At 39.9% G+C, this 21,472-nt stretch overlaps 1 protein-coding gene across 1 annotated transcript in view; it reads left to right on the plus strand.

Moving 5' to 3' along the window:
* Positions 1 to 1,251: 1,251 nt before the first annotated feature.
* prkg1b (protein kinase cGMP-dependent 1b) overlaps positions 1,252 to 21,472 on the plus strand; it is a 36,139-nt gene continuing 15,918 nt past the window's right edge. Inside the window, exons 1-3 of the mRNA XM_034559371.1 lie at positions 1,252 to 1,273; positions 1,657 to 1,770; positions 12,359 to 12,464. Of these exons, the coding sequence (XP_034415262.1) occupies positions 1,252 to 1,273; positions 1,657 to 1,770; positions 12,359 to 12,464 (242 nt within the window). The remainder of the gene's footprint in view (positions 1,274 to 1,656; positions 1,771 to 12,358; positions 12,465 to 21,472) is intronic.

The following is a 21,472-nucleotide window of genomic DNA, read 5'->3' on the forward strand; positions in this document are numbered from 1 at the left end:
CATGAACAGACTTTATTCCTCGTGAATAGACTTTGTTCCTCATGAACAGACTTTGTTTCTCATGAATAGACTTTGTTCTTCATGAACAGACTTTGTTCCTCATGAACAGACTTTGTTCCTCATGAACAGACTTTATTCCTCGTGAATAGACTTTGTTCCTTGTGAACAGACTTTGTTCCTCATGAACAGACTTTATTCCTCGTGAACAGACTTTATTCCTTGTGAATAGACTTTGTTCCTCATGAATAGACTTTGTTCTTCATGAACAGACTTTGTTCCTCATGAATATACTTTGTTCCTCATGAACAGACTTTATTCCTAATGAACAGACTTTGTTCTTCATGAATATACTTTATTCCTCATGAACAGACTTTGTTCCTCATGAACAGACTTTGTTCCTCATGAACAGACTTTGTTCCTCATGAATACACTTTGTTCTTCATGAATATACTTTATTCCTCGTGAACATACTTTGTTCCTCGTGAACAGACTTTATTCCTCATGAATAGACTTTGTTCCCTGTGAACAGACTTTGTTCCTTGTGAACAGACTTTGTTCCTCATGAACAGACTTTGTTCCTCATGAACAGACTTTGTTCCTCATGGACAGACTTTATTCCTTGTGAACAGACTTTATTCCTCGTGAATAGACTTTGTTCTTCATGAACAGACTTTGTTCCTCATGAACAGACTTTGTTCCTCATGAATATACTTTGTTCTTCATGAATAGACTTTGTTCCTCACGAACAGACTTTATTCCTCGTGAATAGACTTTGTTCCTCGTGAATAGACTTTGTTACTCGTGACCATACTTCATGACATAATCTGGATCAGGGTTTTGTGAGTACTGAACCAGGATGGGGGTTTTGTGAGTCCTGAACCAGGATGGGGGTTTTGTGAGTACTGAACCAGGATGGGGGTTTTGTGAGTCCTGAACCAGGATGGGGGTTTTGTGAGTCCTGAACCAGGATGGGGGTTTTGTGAGTCCTGAACCAGGATGGGGGTTTTGTTGTTATCGAGGTGACTTCAGGATTAACTCAGGTTCACTTCAAGGTAACTGATGCGGACCACCTGACCTGAGTACAGGTGATGTTGGAGATGAAAGCTCCGCCTCCTGACCAATCAGAGCTTAGTTCATGGAATATTAGAAAATATTACAGAATTATAAAGTTAGAGACTCTAACTTTCAGTCTGATTTGTGACTTTAATGTCTTCATATTTTTCTTACGATAGTTTCCTCTTCATTTGTAAGATGAGCCGCTTGTCTGTGATTGGTCGGATACTGTAAACCCCGCCCCCTTCATGTGAAGGTCTTATAACCTGGTTTAGTTTAACCAGATGAACTGGATTTGTTGAACTCACTTCCTCTGATCTAACTCAAGTAAAAGCTTTAAAAACTAATCAATAAATTGTTAAAATCATAAAACAAATCAAATGTTATTGATGCTCATAAAGTTCAAAGTCTAACAGTATATTAATGCCATGATTAAATGTTTTTATTCATTCATCTGTCCGACAAATACTGACTTTAAATCTTTCTTCTTATACATAATGTAACCAAGGAACATAATAGTTTATTTATTGTTATTGATGGAAAAAAGCCGCTTGTTGATTTCCTTGTTCTCTCTCTCTGTGTGTGTGACTGTCTCTCGCCCAGAGGGGAAGGTGGAGGTGACCAAAGAGGGCATGAAGCTGTGCACCATGGGTCCAGGAAAGGTGTTCGGAGAGCTGGCCATCCTCTACAACTGCACCCGCACGGCCACCGTCATGAGTGAGTGGTCTATACATGAATTTATATGTATATATACATGAATTTATATGTATATATATATACATGAATTTATATGTATGTATATACATGAATTTATATGTATGTATATACATGAATTTATATGTATATATACATACATTTATATGTGTATATGCATGAATTTATATGTATATATACATGAATTTATATGTATGTATACATGAATTTATATGTATATATATACATGAATTTATATGTATATATACATACATTTATATGTGTATATGCATGAATTTATATGTATATATACATGAATTTATATGTATGTATACATGAATTTATATGTATATATATACATGAATTTATATGTATGTATACATGAATTTATATGTATATATATACATGAATTTATATCTATGTATACATGAATTTATATGTATATATATACATGAATTTATATGTATGTATACATGAATTTATATGTATATATATATACATGAATTTATATGTATGTATACATGAATTTATATGTATATATACATGAATTTATATGTGTATATATACATGAATTTATATGTGTATATACATGAATTTATATGTATGTATACATGAATTTATATGTATATATATACATGAATTTATATGTATGTATACATGAATTTATATGTATATATACATGAATTTATATGTGTATATATGTATACATACATGAATTTATATGTGTATATATACATGAATTTATATGTGTATATACATGAATTTATATGTATGCATACATGAATTTATATGTATATATATACATAAATTTATATGTATGTATACATGAATTTATATGTATATATATACATGAATTTATATGTGTATATATATATATACATGAATTTATATGTATATATACATGAATTTATATGTGTATATATACATGAATTTATATGTGTATATACATGAATTTATATGTATGTATACATGAATTTATATGTGTATATATATATATACATGAATTTATATGTATATATACATGAATTTATGTGTATATGTATATACATGAATTTATATGTATGTATACATGAATTTATATGTATATATACATGAATTTATATGTGTATATATATATATATACATGAATTTATATGTATGTATACATGAATTTATATGTGTATATATATATATATACATGAATTTATATGTATGTATACATGAATTTATATGTATATATATACATGAATTTATATGTGTATATATATATATACATGAATTTATATGTATATATACATGAATTTATATGTGTATATATACATGAATTTATATGTGTATATACATGAATTTATATGTATATATACATGAATTTATGTGTATATGTATATACATGATTTTATATGTAAATGAATTCATATACATAGTAAATAAATGAATTCATATACATAGTGAATAAATTAATTCATATACATCGTGAATAAATGAATTCATATACATAGTAAATAAATGAATTCATATACATAGTGAATAAATGAGTTCATATACATCGTGAATAAATTAATTCATATACATCGTGAATAAATTAATTCATATACATAGTAAATAAATGAGTTCATATACATAGTGAATAAATGAGTTCATATACATCGTGAATAAATGAGTTCATATACATAGTAAATAAATGAATTCATATACATAGTGAATAAATGAATTCATATACATCGTGAATAAATGAATTCATATACATAGTGAATAAATGAGTTCATATACATAGTGAATAAATGAGTTCATATACATAGTAAATAAATTAATTCACATACATCGTGAATAAATGAGTTCATATACATCGTGAATAAATGAATTCATATACATAGTAAATAAATGAATTCATATACATCGTGAATAAATGAATTCATATACATAGTAAATAAATGAATTCATATACATAGTAAATAAATGAATTCATATTCATAGTAAATAAATTAGTTCATATACATAGTAAATAAATGAATTCATATACATAGTGAATAAATTAATTCATATACATCGTGAATAAATGAATTCATATACATAGTAAATAAATGAATTCATATACATCGTGAATAAATGAATTCATATACATAGTAAATAAATGAATTCATATACATAGTAAATAAATGAATTCATATTCATAGTAAATAAATGAGTTCATATACATAGTAAATAAATGAGTTCATATACATAGTAAATAAATGAGTTCATATACATAGTAAATAAATGAATTCATAGTAAATAAATGAGTTCATATACATAGTAAATAAATGAGTTCATATACATAGTAAATAAATGAGTTCATATACATAGTAAATAAATGAATTCATAGTAATTAAATGAGTTCATATACATAGTAAATAAATGAGTTCATATACATAGTAAATAAATGAATTCATATACATCGTGAAGTTCTGTCAGCAGACGTGTTTTTAACCAGCGTCGCTTCCTTTTAAAGGTGAAAGACGAGATGTCACAAACTAATTATTAATGAATTATTAATTAGTTTTAACGAGTTTAAACAAACAAATGGAAGTTTTTCCTCTTTTTACTGTGTGTGAGAGTGTGTGAGTATGTGTGTGTGTTTGTGTGTATGTGTTTGTGTGTTTGTGTGTCTGTGTGTTTGTGTGTGTGTGTTTGTGTGTGAGTATGTGAGTGTGTTTGTATGTTTGTGTGTTTGTGTGTGTTAGTGTGTGTGTGTGTTTGTATGTTTGTGTGTTTGTGTGTGTGTTTGTGTGTGTGTGTCTGTGTGTGTTTGTGTGTGTGTGTTTGTGTGTGAGTATGTGAGTGTGTTTGTATGTGAGTGTGTTTGTGTGTTTGTGTGTGTTAGTGTGTGTGTGTGTGTTTGTGTGTGTCTGTGTGTGTTTGTGAGTAGTTTGTGTGTATATCTGTATATGTGTATGTGTGTTTGGACCTCCAACTTTTTTGTGATCGCTTCCTGGTCGAGTGCCTTGCTAAGCGGCGGTTGCCAGGCAACACCATCCGGTCCAGGTTTGGCATCGTGTCACTAGGCAACAGCGACAGGTTCGAGGGCATTCTTCCCGTTAGCCGGAGCTTTTTCTGCTCGTTATCTACACATTAACACAAACAGTAGTTCTCTCTGGAACCCAGTATGAAGAGACAGGAAGTCCAAGAAACTCTACTGGTATCCGTGTCTCTACTGGTATCTGTGTCTCTACTGGTATCTGTGTCTCTAGTGGTGTCTGTGTCTCTAGTGTCTCTACTGGTATCTGTGTCTCTACTGGTATCTGTGTCTCTACTGGTATCTGTGTCTCTAGTGGTGTCTGTGTCTCTACTGGTATCTGTGTCTCTACTGGTATCTGTGTCTCTAGTGTCTCTACTGGTATCTGTGTCTCTAGTGTCTCTACTGGTATCTGTGTCTCTAGTGTATCTACTGGTATCTGTGTCTCTACTGGTATCTGTGTCTCTAGTGTCTCTACTGGTATCTGTGTATCTAGTGTCTCTACTGGTATCTGTGTCTCTAGTGTCTCTACTGTATCTGTGTCTCTAGTGTCTCTACTGGTATCTGTGTCTCTAGTGGTGTCTGTGTCTCTACTGGTATCTGTGTCTCTACTGGTATCTGTGTCTCTAGTGTCTCTACTGGTATCTGTGTCTCTAGTGTCTCTACTGGTATATGTGTCTCTAGTGGTGTCTATGTCTCTACTGGTATCTGTGTCTCTAGTGTCTCTACTGGTATCTGTGTCTCTAGTGTATCTACTGGTATATGTGTCTATACTGGTATCTGTGTCTCTAGTGTCTCTTTCCTGGTGTCTGTGTCTCTAGTGTCTCTACTGGTATCTGTGTCTCTAGTGTCTCTACTGTATCTGTGTATCTAGTGTATCTACTGGTATCTATGTCTCTACTGGTATCTGTGTCTCTAGTGTCTCTACTGGTATCTGTGTCTCTAGTGTCTCTACTGGTATCTGTGTCTCTAGTGTCTCTTTCCTGGTGTCTGTGTCTCTAGTGTATCTACTGGTATCTGTGTCTCTAGTGTCTCTACTGGTATCTGTGTCTCTAGTGTCTCTACTGGTATCTGTGTATCTAGTGTATCTACTGGTATCTGTGTCTCTACTGGTATCTGTGTCTCTACTGGTATCTGTGTCTCTAGTGTCTCTACTGGTATCTGTGTCTCTAGTGTATCTACTGGTATCTGTGTCTCTACTGGTATCTGTGTCTCTACTGGTATCTGTGTCTCTAGTGTCTCTACTGGTATATGTGTCTCTAGTGTATCTACTGGTATCTGTGTATCTACTGGTGTCTGTGTCTCTACTGGTATCTGTGTCTCTACTGGTATCTGTGTCTCTAGTGTCTCTACTGGTATCTGTGTCTCTAGTGTCTCTACTGTATATGTGTCTCTAGTGTCTCTACTGGTATCTGTGTCTCTAGTGGTGTCTGTGTCTCTACTGGTATCTGTGTCTCTAGTGGTGTCTGTGTCTCTACTGGTATCTGTGTCTCTAGTGTCTCTACTGGTATATGTGTCTCTAGTGGTGTCTGTGTCTCTACTGGTATCTGTGTCTCTAGTGTCTCTACTGGTATCTGTGTCTCTAGTGTATCTACTGGTATCTGTGTCTCTACTGGTATCTGTGTCTCTAGTGTCTCTACTGGTATCTGTGTCCCTAGTGTCTCTACTGGTATATGTGTCTCTAGTGTCTCTACTGGTATCTGTGTCTCTAGTGTCTCTACTGGTATCTGTGTCTCTAGTGTCTCTACTGGTATCTGTGTCTCTAGTGTCTCTACTGGTATCACTCTACTGGTATCTGTGTCTCTAGTGTCTCTTTCCTGGTGTCTGTGTCTCTAGTGTATCTACTGGTATATGTGTCTCTAGTGTCTCTACTGGTATCTGTGTCTCTAGTGTCTCTACTGTATCTGTGTCTCTAGTGTCTCTACTGGTATCTGTGTCTCTACTGGTATCTGTGTCTCTAGTGTCTCTACTGGTATCTGTGTATCTAGTGTCTCTACTGGTATCTGTGTCTCTACTGGTATCTGTGTCTCTAGTGTCTCTACTGGTATATGTGTCTCTAGTGTCTCTACTGGTATCTGTGTCTCTAGTGTCTCTACTGGTATCTGTGTCTCTAGTGTCTCTACTGGTATCTGTGTCTCTAGTGTCTCTACTGGTATCTGTGTCTCTAGTGTCTCTTTCCTGGTGTCTGTGTCTCTAGTGTATCTACTGGTATATGTGTATCTAGTGTCTCTACTGGTATCTGTGTCTCTAGTGCCTCTACTGTATCTGTGTCTCTAGTGTCTCTACTGGTATCTGTGTCTCTAGTGGTGTCTGTGTCTCTACTGGTATCTGTGTCTCTACTGGTATCCGTGTCTCTAGTGTCTCTACTGGTATCTGTGTATCTAGTGTCTCTACTGGTATCTGTGTCTCTAGTGGTGTCTGTGTCTCTACTGGTATCTGTGTATCTAGTGTCTCTACTGGTATCTGTGTCTCTAGTGGTGTCTGTGTCTCTACTGGTATCTGTGTCTCTAGTGTCTCTACTGGTATATGTGTCTCTAGTGTCTCTACTGGTATCTGTGTCTCTAGTGTCTCTTTCCTGGTGTCTGTGTCTATAGTGTATCTACTGGTATATGTGTCTCTAGTGTCTCTACTGGTATCTGTGTCTCTAGTGTCTCTACTGTATCTGTGTCTCTAGTGTCTCTACTGGTATCTGTGTCTCTAGTGGTGTCTGTGTCTCTACTGGTATCTGTGTCTCTACTGGTATCTGTGTCTCTAGTGTCTCTACTGGTATCTGTGTCTCTAGTATCTAGTATCTGTGTCTCTAGTGTCTCTACTTGTATCTGTGTCTCTAGTGTCTCTACTGGTATCTGTGTCTCTAGTGTCTCTACTGGTATCTGTGTCTCTAGTGTCTCTACTGGTATATGTGTATCTAGTGTATCTACTGGTATCTGTGTCTCTACTGGTATCTGTGTCTCTAGTGTCTCTACTGGTATCTGTGTCTCTAGTGTCTCTTTCCTGGTGTCTGTGTCTCTAGTGTCTCTACTGGTATCTGTGTCTCTAGTGTCTCTACTGGTATCTGTGTCTCTAGTGTCTCTACTGGTATCTGTGTATCTAGTGTATCTACTGGTATATGTGTCTCTACTGGTATCTGTGTCTCTACTGGTATCTGTGTCTCTAGTGTCTCTACTAGTATCTGTGTCTCTAGTGTATTTACTGGTATCTCTGTCTCTAGTGTCTCTACTGGTATCTGTGTATCTAGTGTATCTACTGGTATCTGTGTCTCTACTGGTATCTGTGTCTCTAGTGTCTCTACTGGTATCTGTGTCTCTAGTGTCTCTACTGGTATATGTGTCTCTAGTGTCTCTACTGGTATCTGTGTCTCTAGTCTCTCTTGTGTCTCTACTTGTATCTGTGTCTCTAGTCTCTCTTGTGTCTCTAGTCTCTTCTGTTGCTATTGTCTCTAGTGGTATCGGTGCCTCAGGTGTCTCTCATGTCTCTACTGTATCTGTGTCTCTAGTCTCTCTAGTGTCTCTTTCGTCTCTAGTGTCCCTTCTGTCTCTAGTCTCTCTTCTGTCTCTACTGTCTCTAGGGTCTCTTCTGTCTCTAGTGTTTCTAGTCTCATTTGTCTCTACTGTCTCTAGTCTCTTCTGTCTCTAGTGTCTCTAGTCTCTTCTTTCTCTAGTGTCTCTAGTCTCTCTAGTGTCTCTAGTCTCTCTAGTGTCTCTAGTCTCTATAGTGTCTCTAGTGTCTCTAGTCTCTTCTTTCTCTAGTGTCTCTAGTCTCATTTGTCTCTACTGTCTCTAGTCTCTCTTCTGTCTCTAGTCTCTTCTTTCTCTAGTGTCTCTAGTCTCTTCTGTCTCTAGTGTTTCTAGTCTCATCTGTCTCTACTGTCTCTTCTGTCTCTTGTGTCTCTAGTCTCATTTGTCCCTACTGTCTCTAGTCTCATTTGTCTTTAGTGTCTCTAGTCTCATTTGTCTCTACTGTCTCTAGTCTCTCTTCTGTCTCTAGTCTCTTCTTTCTCTAGTGTCTCTAGTCTCTTCTGTCTCTAGTGTTTCTAGTCTCATCTGTCTCTACTGTCTCTTCTGTCTCTAGTGTCTCTAGTCTCATTTGTCTCTACTGTCTCTAGTCTCTTCTTTCTCTAGTCTCTCTAGTGTCCCTAGTCTCTTCTTTCTCTAGTCTCTCTAGTGTCTCTAGTGTCTCTAGTCTCTTCTTTCTCTAGTCTCTCTAGTCTCTCTAGTGTCTCTTCTGTCTCTAGGGTCTCTAGTCTCATGAACATGTCAATGAACATTAATTATTAATAACACTGATAACCAATCGACACATACACAAACACACACACACACACACACACACACACACACACATACACACACATTAAATATCCTCACTGTAGAGTGTCTCCTGTTGTTTCCATAGTTACAGAGACACTTGGTATCTCCTTAGCAACAGACGGCAGGTCATAAAGCAGTGGAAACTAGAAAGAAAAAGTAACGACAAACAGATACAGAGTACTGTAGTAGTACTGTAGTAGTACTGTTTAGTATTGTGTAGTACTGTAGTAGTACTGTTTAGTATTGTGTAGTACTGTAGTAGTAGTACTGTATGGTATAACTTTATAAAAGTCTGCTTGTCTCCACGGTAACGGCAGTAACTATGAGCCACACATACACATACCTACTGTATATATAGCACACACATATACACATAATGCAAGCACACTCAGGTGGATGCTGTGTAACCATGGTTACCGGCTCCGTCTAAGCATCAGTGCCGAGGTTTAGAGGATGCCGGAGGATGTGGGGATTACAATGTTAAAGAGTCAGATGAGTTTTTAACAGACAGAAGATCTTTGTTCTAATGTTTGGAGACATAAAATATATAATATTAACACATATTTAGAGCTTCTATATAGATTTGTATTCATATATTATATTTTGTGTGCAATTAAGTGTGCAAGTAAGAGTGTAAGTGTGTTTGTTAGTTTGTGTTAGTCTATCAAAGGGGCGAGTCTGGCTATTTGTGTGTGGAACTCTCTCCCCATCACCTCAGACATTCTCCATCACTCTTTTAAAACAGCACTTAAACCCATTTATTTAGATCTTCATTTAGCCTGTGATACTAGTGTTTATTTAGTTTGTTGTCTCTTGTTTTGTTGTTGCTTCTTTAGCATGTAAAGTGCCTTGAGTACCTTTTAAGGCGCTATACAAATGTGTTATTATTATGTGTGTCATTGTTGTTCTCTTAAAGGGGCGGGGTTAGCCTATTAAAGGGGCGGTGTTAGCCTATTAAAAGGATGGTGTTAATCTCATAAAGGGGTCAGTGTTGGTCTCTTAAAGTGGCGATGTTAGTCACTTGAAGAGGTGGTGTTAGCCTATTAAAGGGCAGAGTTATACTCTTAAAGGTGTGGCGTTGGTCTCTTAAAGTGGTAATGATAGTATCTTAAAGGGGCAGGGTTAGCCTATCAAAGGTGTGGTGTTGGTCTCTTAAAGGGGCGGTGTTAGTCTCTTAAAGAAGCGGTGTTAGCCTATTAGAGGGGCGGTGTTAGCCTATGGGGGGGGGGCGGTGTTATACTCTTAAAGGTGTGGCGTTGGTCTCTTAAAGTGGTAATGCTAGTATCTTAAAGGGGCAGGGTTAGCCTATCAAAGGTGTGGTGTTGGTCTCTTAAAGGGGCGGTGTTAGTCTCTTAAAGAAGCGGTGTTAGCCTATTAGAGGGGCGGTGTTAGCCTATGGGGGGGGCGGTGTTATACTCTTAAAGGTGTGGCGTTGGTCTCTTAAAGTGGTAATGCTAGTATCTTAAAGGGGCAGGGTTAGCCTATCAAAGGTGTGGTGTTGGTCTCTTAAAGTGGTAATGCTAGTATCTTAAAGGGGCAGGGTTAGCCTATCAAAGGTGTGGTGTTGGTCTCTTAAAGGGGCGGTGTTAGTCTCTTAAAGAAGCGGTGTTAGCCTATTAGAGGGGCGGTGTTAGCCTATGGGGGGGGCGGTGTTATACTCTTAAAGGTGTGGCGTTGGTCTCTTAAAGTGGTAATGCTAGTATCTTAAAGGGGCAGGGTTAGCCTATCAAAGGTGTGGTGTTGGTCTCTTAAAGGGGCGGTGTTAGTCTCTTAAAGAAGCGGTGTTAGCCTATTAGAGGGGCGGTGTTAGCCTATGGGGGGGGCGGTGTTATACTCTTAAAGGTGTGGCGTTGGTCTCTTAAAGTGGTAATGCTAGTATCTTAAAGGGGCAGGGTTAGCCTATCAAAGGTGTGGTGTTGGTCTCTTAAAGTGGTAATGCTAGTATCTTAAAGGGGCAGGGTTAGCCTATCAAAGGTGTGGTGTTGGTCTCTTAAAGGGGCGGTGTTAGTCTCTTAAAGAAGCGGTGTTAGCCTATTAGAGGGGCGGTGTTAGCCTATGGGGGGGGGCGGTGTTATACTCTTAAAGGTGAGGTGTTGGTCTCTTAAAGTGATAATGCTAGTATCTTAAATCTTAAATGTATCTTACTGATAGCACTTTGTAGTTTAACTTTATTGAAGAAATTGTACTCGCTTGATTCTTGTTGTTCTGAGTTTGGACTCATGGTTTAATGCACTTATAAGTCGCTTTGGATAAAAGCGTCAGCTAAATGACATGTAATGTAATGTAATGTAATGTAATGTAATGTATCTTAAAGGGGCAGGGTTAGCCTATCAAAGGTGTGGTGTTGGTCTCTTAAAGTGGTATATAGTCTCTTAAACGGGCGGGGTTAGTATATTAAAGGGGCGGGGTTAGTCTATTAAAGGGGAGGTGTTGGTCTCTTAGAGTGATCGTGTCTCAAATCCTCTTGCTGGTCATTTTAAATCCAGGTTCTCTTTATGATCCAGAAACTGTCATGTGTTTGATGATTTAGTTTCTTTCTTCACGTTATTATCGTAAAGATATTTGAACAAAGGTGGAAACTGATCACACAGGTTTCACGTAGTCTTTCCACAAGATGTAGATCGTTAGTTTCACAGTTCAGCTTCAAATATTCCGCAGCAAACAGAACTAAAATTAATGGTGATTATGATTTATTATTACTTATTATGATGGTTTCAAAGAGTAAACTGGGACGATTGTTTAATCTTAAAGTTTGTAAACTTTGAAGAAGAAACCAGCATATTGAATGAGTATTTATTCAGTATTTTACATCAGAAATATTTCTGTCTAGGGATTTATTCGCTACTTCTATAAATGAAATGAAGTGACACGATAATAAACTGTTTCAACATGCAAGTGTTTGAACTGCTGCAGAGGTTTAACGTCACACACACAGACATCAATGTGTTGCCATGACAACACCTGCATACTGTACACACACAAACACACACTTTCATTCTCTCACATGCAGATTAGAAACAAAGTGCTTGGTCACTCTAAACAAACATCTATTAATTTAATATTCATGAATGCATAAATACACAGAGCCTCTCATCATTCACAGGAGATGATGTTCCCTATTAAAGTAAATCTATTTATAATATTTAATATTTCTCTTTAGAGCTGTTATTAAAGTATAATATATATTTATAATATTTAATATTTCACTTTAGAGCTGTTAATAAAGTATAAATTTATTTGTAACATTTAAAATTTCACTTTAGAGCTGTTATATGTTTACATGTATTCATGTTATTAAAGCATAATTTTATCGATATATTATATATTTCAGCTCTGATCCATGTAAAGCTGTGGGCGATCGACCGTCAGTGTTACCAGACCATCATGATGAGAACTGGACTCATCAAACACACCGAGTACATGGACTTCCTCAAGAGGTAACCCCTCCCTCTTTAAGAGACTAACACCGCCCCTTTATGAGACTAATACCGCCCCTTTATGAGACTAACACCGTCCCTTTATGAGACTAATACCGCCCCTTTATGAGACTAATACCGCCCCTTTAAGAGACTAACACCGCCCCTTTATGAGACTAATACCGCCCCTTTATGAGACTAATACCGCCCCTTTAAGAGACTAACACCGCTCCTTTATGAGACTAATACCGCCCCTTTATGAGACTAACACCGCCCCTTTATAACACTAACACAGCCCCTTTATGAGACTAATACCGCCCCTTTATGAGACTAACACCGCCCCTTTATAACACTAACACAGCCCCTTTATGAGACTAACACCGCCCCTTTATGAGACTAAGACCGCCCTTTAAGAGACTAATACAGCCCCTTTATGAGACTAACACAGCCCTTTAAGAGACTAATACAGCCCCTTTATGAGACTAACACCGCCCCTTTATGAGACTAATACCGCCCCTTTATGAGACTAACACAGCCCTTTAAGAGACTAATACAGCCCCTTTATGAGACTAACACAGCCCTTTAAGAGACTAATACCGCCCCTTTATGAGACTAACACCGCCCCTTTATGAGACTAACACAGCCCTTTAAGAGACTAACACCACGCCTTTATGAGACTAATACCGCCCCTTTATGAGACTAACACCGCCCCTTTATGAGACTAACACAGCCCTTTAAGAGACTAATACAGCCCCTTTATGAGACTAACACAGCCCTTTAAGAGACTAATACAGCCCCTTTATGAGACTAACACCGCCCTTTAAGAGACTAATACAGCCCCTTTATGAGACTAACACCGCCCCTTTATGAGACTAACACCGCCCCTTTATGAGACTAACACAGCCCTTTAAGAGACTAATACAGCCCCTTTATGAGACAAACAAAGCCCCTTTATGAGACTAACACCGCCCCTTTAAGAGACTAATACAGCCCCTTTATGAGACTAACACAGCCCCTTTATGAGACTAACACCGCCCCTTTAAGAGACTAATACAGCCCTTTAAGAGACTAATACAGCCCCTTTATGAGACTAACACAGCCCCTTTATGAGACTAACACCGCCCCTTTATGAGACTAACACAGCCCCTTTAAGAGACTAATACAGCCCCTTTATGAGACTAACACAGCCCTTTAAGAGACTAACACAGCCCCTTTAAGAGACTAATACAGCCCCTTTATGAGACTAACACCGCCCCTTTATGAGACTAACACAGCCCTTTAAGAGACTAATACCGCCCCTTTATGAGACTAACACAGCCCCTTTATGAGACTAACACCGCCCCTTTATGAGACTAACACAGCCCTTTAAGAGACTAATACAGCCCCTTTATGAGACTAACACAGCCCCTTTATGAGACTAACACCGCCCCTTTATGAGACTAACACCGCCCCTTTATGAGACTAACACAGCCCTTTAAGAGACTAATACCGCCCCTTTATGAGACTAACACAGCCCCTTTATGAGACTAACACCGCCCCTTTATGAGACTAACACAGCCCTTTAAGAGACTAATACAGCCCTTTAAGAGACTAATACAGCCCCTTTATGAGACTAACACCGCCCTTTAAGAGACTAATACAGCCCCTTTATGAGACTAACACCGCCCTTTATGAGACTAATACAGCCCTTTATGAGACTAACACAGCCCTTTAAGAGACTAATACAGCCCCTTTATGAGACTAACACCGCCCTTTAAGAGACTAATACAGCCCCTTTATGAGACTAACACCGCCCTTTATGAGACTAATACAGCCCTTTATGAGACTAACACAGCCCTTTAAGAGACTAATACAGCCCCTTTATGAGACTAACACCGCCCTTTATGAGACTAATACAGCCCCTTTATGAGACTAACACCGCCCCTTTATGAGACTAACACAGCCCTTTAAGAGACTAATACAGCCCCTTTATGAGACTAACACCGCCCCTTTATGAGACTAATACCGCCTTTTTATGAGACTAATACCGCCCCTTTATGAGACTAATACCGCCCCTTTATGAGACTAACACAGCCCTTTAAGAGACTAATACAGCCCCTTTATGAGACTAACACCGCCCCTTTATGAGACTAACACAGCCCCTTTATGAGACTAACACCGCCCCTTTATGAGACTAATACCGCCCCTTTATGAGACTAACACCGCCCCTTTATAACACTAACACAGCCCCTTTATGAGACTAACACCGCCCCTTTATGAGACTAATACAGCCCCTTTATGAGACTAACACCGCCCCTTTATGAGACTAATACAGCCCCTTTATGAGACTAACACAGCCCCTTTATGAGACTAATACAGCCCCTTTATGAGACTAACACAGCCCCTTTATGAGACTAACACAGCCCCTTTATGAGACTAACACCGCCCCTTTATGAGACTAACACAGCCCTTTAAGAGACTAATACAGCCCCTTTATGAGACTAACACCGCCCCTTTAAGAGACTAATACAGCCCCTTTATGAGACTAACACCGCCCCTTTATGAGACTAATACAGCCCCTTTATGAGACTAACACCGCCCTTTATGAGACTAATACAGCCCCTTTATGAGACTAACACCGCCCTTTATGAGACTAATACAGCCCTTTATGAGACTAACACAGCCCTTTATGAGACTAACTACAGCCCCTTTATGAGACTAACACCGCCCCTTTATGAGACTAATACACGCCCCCTTTATGAGACTAACTACCGCCCCTTTTATGAGACTAACACCGCCCCTTTAGAGACTAATACAGCCCCTTATGAGACTAACACCGCCCCTTTATGAGACTAATACCGCCCTTTATGAGACTAACACCGCCCCTTTATGACGACTAACACAGCCCCTTTATGAGACTAATCACCGCCCCTTTATGAGACTAATACCGCCCCTTTATGAGACTAACACAGCCCCTTTATGAGACTAACACAGCCCCTTTATGAGACTAACACCGCCCCTTTATGAGACTAATACAGCCCCTTTATGAGACTAACACCGCCCCTTTATGAGACTAACACAGCCCTTTATGAGACTAATACAGCCCCTTTATGAGACTAACACAGCCCCTTTATGAGACTAATACCGCCCCTTTATGAGACTAACACAGCCCCTTTATGAGACTAACACCGCCCCTTTATGAGACTAACACAGCCCTTTAAGAGACTAATACAGCCCCTTTATGAGACTAACACCGCCCTTTAAGAGACTAATACAGCCCCTTTATGAGACTAACACCGCCCTTTAAGAGACTAATACATCCCCTTTATGAGACTAACACCGCCCTTTATGAGACTAATACAGCCCTTTATGAGACTAACACCGCCCTTTATGAGACTAATACAGCCCTTTATGAGACTAACACAGCCCTTTAAGAGACTAATACAGCCCCTTTATGAGACTAACACCGCCCTTTATGAGACTAATACAGCCCCTTTATGAGACTAACACCGCCCCTTTATGAGACTAACACAGCCCTTTAAGAGACTAATACAGCCCCTTTATGAGACTAACACCGCCCCTTTATGAGACTAATACCGCCTTTTTATGAGACTAACACCGCCCCTTTATAACACTAACACAGCCCCTTTATGAGACTAATACCGCCCCTTTATGAGACTAACACCGCCCCTTTATAACACTAACACAGCCCCTTTATGAGACTAACACCGCCCCTTTATGAGACTAAGACCGCCCTTTAAGAGACTAATACAGCCCCTTTATGAGACTAACACCGCCCCTTTATGAGACTAACACAGCCCTTTAAGAGACTAATACAGCCCCTTTATGAGACTATCACCGCCCCTTTATGAGACTAATACCGCCCCTTTATGAGACTAACACAGCCCTTTAAGAGACTAATACAGCCCCTTTATGAGACTAACACAGCCCTTTAAGAGACTAATACCGCCCCTTTATGAGACTAACACCGCCCCTTTATGAGACTAACACAGCCCTTTAAGAGACTAACACCACGCCTTTATGAGACTAATACCGCCCCTTTATGAGACTAACACCGCCCCTTTATGAGACTAACACAGCCCTTTAAGAGACTAATACAGCCCCTTTATGAGACTAACACAGCCCTTTAAGAGACTAATACAGCCCCTTTATGAGACTAACACCGCCCTTTAAGAGACTAATACAGCCCCTTTATGAGACTAACACCGCCCCTTTATGAGACTAACACCGCCCTTTAAGAGACTAATACAGCCCCTTTATGAGACAAACAAAGCCCCTTTATGAGACTAACACCGCCCTTTAAGAGACTAACACCACGCCTTTATGAGACTAATACCGCCCCTTTATGAGACTAACACCGCCCCTTTATGAGACTAACACAGCCCTTTAAGAGACTAATACAGCCCCTTTATGAGACAAACAAAGCCCCTTTATGAGACTAACACAGCCCTTTAAGAGACTAACACCACGCCTTTATGAGACTAATACCGCCCCTTTATGAGACTAACACCGCCCCTTTATGAGACTAACACAGCCCTTTAAGAGACTAATACAGCCCTTTATGAGACTAACACAGCCCCTTTATGAGACTAATACAGCCCCTTTATGAGACTAACACCGCCCCTTTATGAGACTAACACAGCCCCTTTATGAGACTAACACAGCCCCTTTATGAGACTAACACAGCCCCTTTATGAGACTAACACAGCCCCTTTATGAGACTAATACAGCCCCTTTATGAGACTAACACAGCCCCTTTATGAGACTAACACAGCCCCTTTATGAGACTAACACCGCCCCTTTATGAGACTAACACAGCCCCTTTATGAGACTAACACAGCCCCTTTATGAGACTAACACCGCCCCTTTATGAGACTAACACAGCCCCTTTATGAGACTAACACCGCCCCTTTATGAGACTAACACCGCCCCTTTATGAGACTAACACAGCCCCTTTATGAGACTAATACCGCCCCTTTATGAGACTAATACAGCCCCTTTATGAGACTAACACCGCCCTTTAAGAGACTAATACAGCCCCTTTATGAGACTAACACCGCCCTTTAAGAGACTAATACAGCCCCTTTATGAGACTAACACCGCCCTTTATGAGACTAATACAGCCCTTTATGAGACTAACACAGCCCTTTAAGAGACTAATACAGCCCCTTTATGAGACTAACACCGCCCTTTAAGAGACTAATACAGCCCCTTTATGAGACTAACACCGCCCTTTATGAGACTAATACAGCCCTTTATGAGACTAACACAGCCCTTTAAGAGACTAATACAGCCCTTTATGAGACTAACACCGCCCTTTATGAGACTAATACAGCCCCTTTATGAGACTAACACCGCCCCTTTATGAGACTAACACAGCCCTTTAAGAGACTAATACAGCCCCTTTATGAGACTAACACCGCCCCTTTATGAGACTAATACCGCCTTTTTATGAGACTAATACCGCCCCTTTATGAGACTAATACCGCCCCTTTATGAGACTAACACAGCCCTTTAAGAGACTAATACAGCCCCTTTATGAGACTAACACCGCCCCTTTATGAGACTAACACAGCCCCTTTATGAGACTAACACCGCCCCTTTATGAGACTAATACCGCCCCTTTATGAGACTAACACCGCCCCTTTATAACACTAACACAGCCCCTTTATGAGACTAACACCGCCCCTTTATGAGACTAATACAGCCCCTTTATGAGACTAACACCGCCCCTTTATGAGACTAATACAGCCCCTTTATGAGACTAACACAGCCCCTTTATGAGACTAATACAGCCCCTTTATGAGACTAACACAGCCCCTTTATGAGACTAACACAGCCCCTTTATGAGACTAACACCGCCCCTTTATGAGACTAACACAGCCCTTTAAGAGACTAATACAGCCCCTTTATGAGACTAACACAGCCCCTTTATGAGACTAACACCGCCCCTTTATGAGACTAACACCGCCCCTTTATGAGACTAACACAGCCCTTTAAGAGACTAATACCGCCCCTTTATGAGACTAACACAGCCCCTTTATGAGACTAACACCGCCCCTTTATGAGACTAACACAGCCCTTTAAGAGACTAATACAGCCCCTTTATGAGACTAACACCGCCCTTTAAGAGACTAATACAGCCCCTTTATGAGACTAACACCGCCCTTTAAGAGACTAATACAGCCCCTTTATGAGACTAACACCGCCCTTTATGAGACTAATACAGCCCTTAATGAGACTAACACAGCCCTTTAAGAGACTAATACAGCCCCTTTATGAGACTAACACCGCCCTTTAAGAGACTAATACAGCCCCTTTATGAGACTAACACCGCCCTTTATGAGACTAATACAGCCCTTTATGAGACTAACACAGCCCTTTAAGAGACTAATACAGCCCCTTTATGAGACTAACACCGCCCTTTATGAGACTAATACCGCCCCTTTATGAGACTAATACCGCCCCTTTATGAGACTAATACCGCCCCTTTATGAGACTAATACCGCCCCTTTATGAGACTAACACAGCCCTTTAAGAGACTAATACAGCCCCTTTATGAGACTAACACCGCCCCTTTATGAGACTAACACAGCCCCTTTATGAGACTAACACCGCCCCTTTATGAGACTAATACCGCCCCTTTATGAGACTAACACCGCCCCTTTATAACACTAACACAGCCCCTTTATGAGACTAACACCGCCCCTTTATGAGACTAATACAGCCCCTTTATGAGACTAACACCGCCCCTTTATGAGACTAATACAGCCCCTTTATGAGACTAACACAGCCCCTTTATGAGACTAATACAGCCCCTTTATGAGACTAACACAGCCCCTTTATGAGACTAACACAGCCCCTTTATGAGACTAACACCGCCCCTTTATGAGACTAACACAGCCCTTTAAGAGACTAATACAGCCCCTTTATGAGACTAACACAGCCCCTTTATGAGACTAACACCGCCCCTTTATGAGACTAACACCGCCCCTTTATGAGACTAACACAGCCCTTTAAGAGACTAATACAGCCCCTTTATGAGACTAACACAGCCCCTTTATGAGACTAACACCGCCCCTTTATGAGACTAACACAGCCCTTTAAGAGACTAATACAGCCCCTTTATGAGACTAACACCGCCCTTTAAGAGACTAATACAGCCCCTTTATGAGACTAACACCGCCCTTTAAGAGACTAATACAGCCCCTTTATGAGACTAACACCGCCCTTTATGAGACTAATACAGCCCTTTATGAGACTAACACAGCCCTTTAAGAGACTAATACAGCCCCTTTATGAGACTAACACCGCCCTTTAAGAGACTAATACAGCCCCTTTATGAGACTAACACCGCCCTTTATGAGACTAATACAGCCCTTTATGAGACTAACACAGCCCTTTAAGAGACTAATACAGCCCCTTTATGAGACTAACACCGCCCTTTATGAGACTAATACCGCCCCTTTATGAGACTAATACCGCCCCTTTATGAGACTAACACAGCCCTTTAAGAGACTAATACAGCCCCTTTATGAGACTAACACCGCCCCTTTATGAGACTAATACCGCCTTTTTATGAGACTAATACCGCCCCTTTATGAGACTAATACCGCCCCTTTATGAGACTAACACAGCCCTTTAAGAGACTAATACAGCCCCTTTATGAGACTAACACCGCCCCTTTATGAGACTAACACAGCCCCTTTATGAGACTAACACCGCCCCTTTATGAGACTAATACCGCCCCTTTATGAGACTAACACCGCCCCTTTATGAGACTAATACCGCCCCTTTATGAGACTAACACCGCCCCTTTATAACACTAACACAGCCCCTTTATGAGACTAACACCGCCCCTTTATGAGACTAATACAGCCCCTTTATGAGACTAACACCGCCCCTTTATGAGACTAATACAGCCCCTTTATGAGACTAACACAGCCCCTTTATGAGACTAATACAGCCCCTTTATGAGACTAACACAGCCCCTTTATGAGACTAATACAGCCCCTTTATGAGACTAACACCGCCCCTTTATGAGACTAATACAGCCCCTTTATGAGACTAATACCGCCCCTTTATGAGACTAACACCGCCCCTTTATAACACTAACACAGCCCCTTTATGAGACTAACACCGCCCCTTTATGAGACTAATACAGCCCCTTTATGAGACTAACACCGCCCCTTTATGAGACTAATACAGCCCCTTTATGAGACTAACACCGCCCATTCATGAGACTAACACCGCCCTTTAAGAGACTAATACAGCCCCTTTATGAGACTAACAACGCCCCTTTAAAAGACTAACACAGCCCTTTATGAGACTAACACCGCCCCTTTAAAAGACTAACACAGCCCTTTATGAGACTAACAACGCCCCTTTAAAAGACTAACACAGCCCTTTATGAGACTAACACCGCCCCTTTAAAAGACTAACACAGCCCTTTAAGAGACTAATACAGCCCCTTTATGAGACTAACACAGCCCTTTAAGAGACTAATACAGCCCCTTTATGAGACTAACACAGCCCTTTATGAGACTAACACAGCCCTTTAAGAGACTAATACAGCCCCTTTATGAGACTAACACCGCCCCTTTATGAGACTAACACAGCCCTTTAAGAGACTAATACAGCCCCTTTATGAGACTAACACCGCCCCTTTATGAGACTAACACCGCCCCTTTAAAAGACTAATACAGGCCCTTTATGAGACTAACAACGCCCCTTTAAAAGACTAACACAGCCCTTTATGAGACTAACACCGCCCCTTTAAAAGACTAATACAGGCCCTTTATGAGACTAACAACGCCCCTTTAAAAGACTAACACAGCCCTTTATGAGACTAACACCGCCCCTTTAAAAGACTAACACAGCCCTTTATGAGACTAACAACGCCCCTTTAAAAGACTAACATAGCCCTTTATGAGACTAACAACGCCCCTTTAAAAGACTAATACAGCCCTTTATGAGACTAACATCGCCCCTTTAAAAGACTAACACAGCCCTTTATGAGACTAACATCG

This window comes from Cyclopterus lumpus, chromosome 19 (assembly GCF_009769545.1).
Source record: "Cyclopterus lumpus isolate fCycLum1 chromosome 19, fCycLum1.pri, whole genome shotgun sequence".
In the NCBI taxonomy this organism is placed as follows: domain Eukaryota; kingdom Metazoa; phylum Chordata; class Actinopteri; order Perciformes; family Cyclopteridae; genus Cyclopterus; species Cyclopterus lumpus.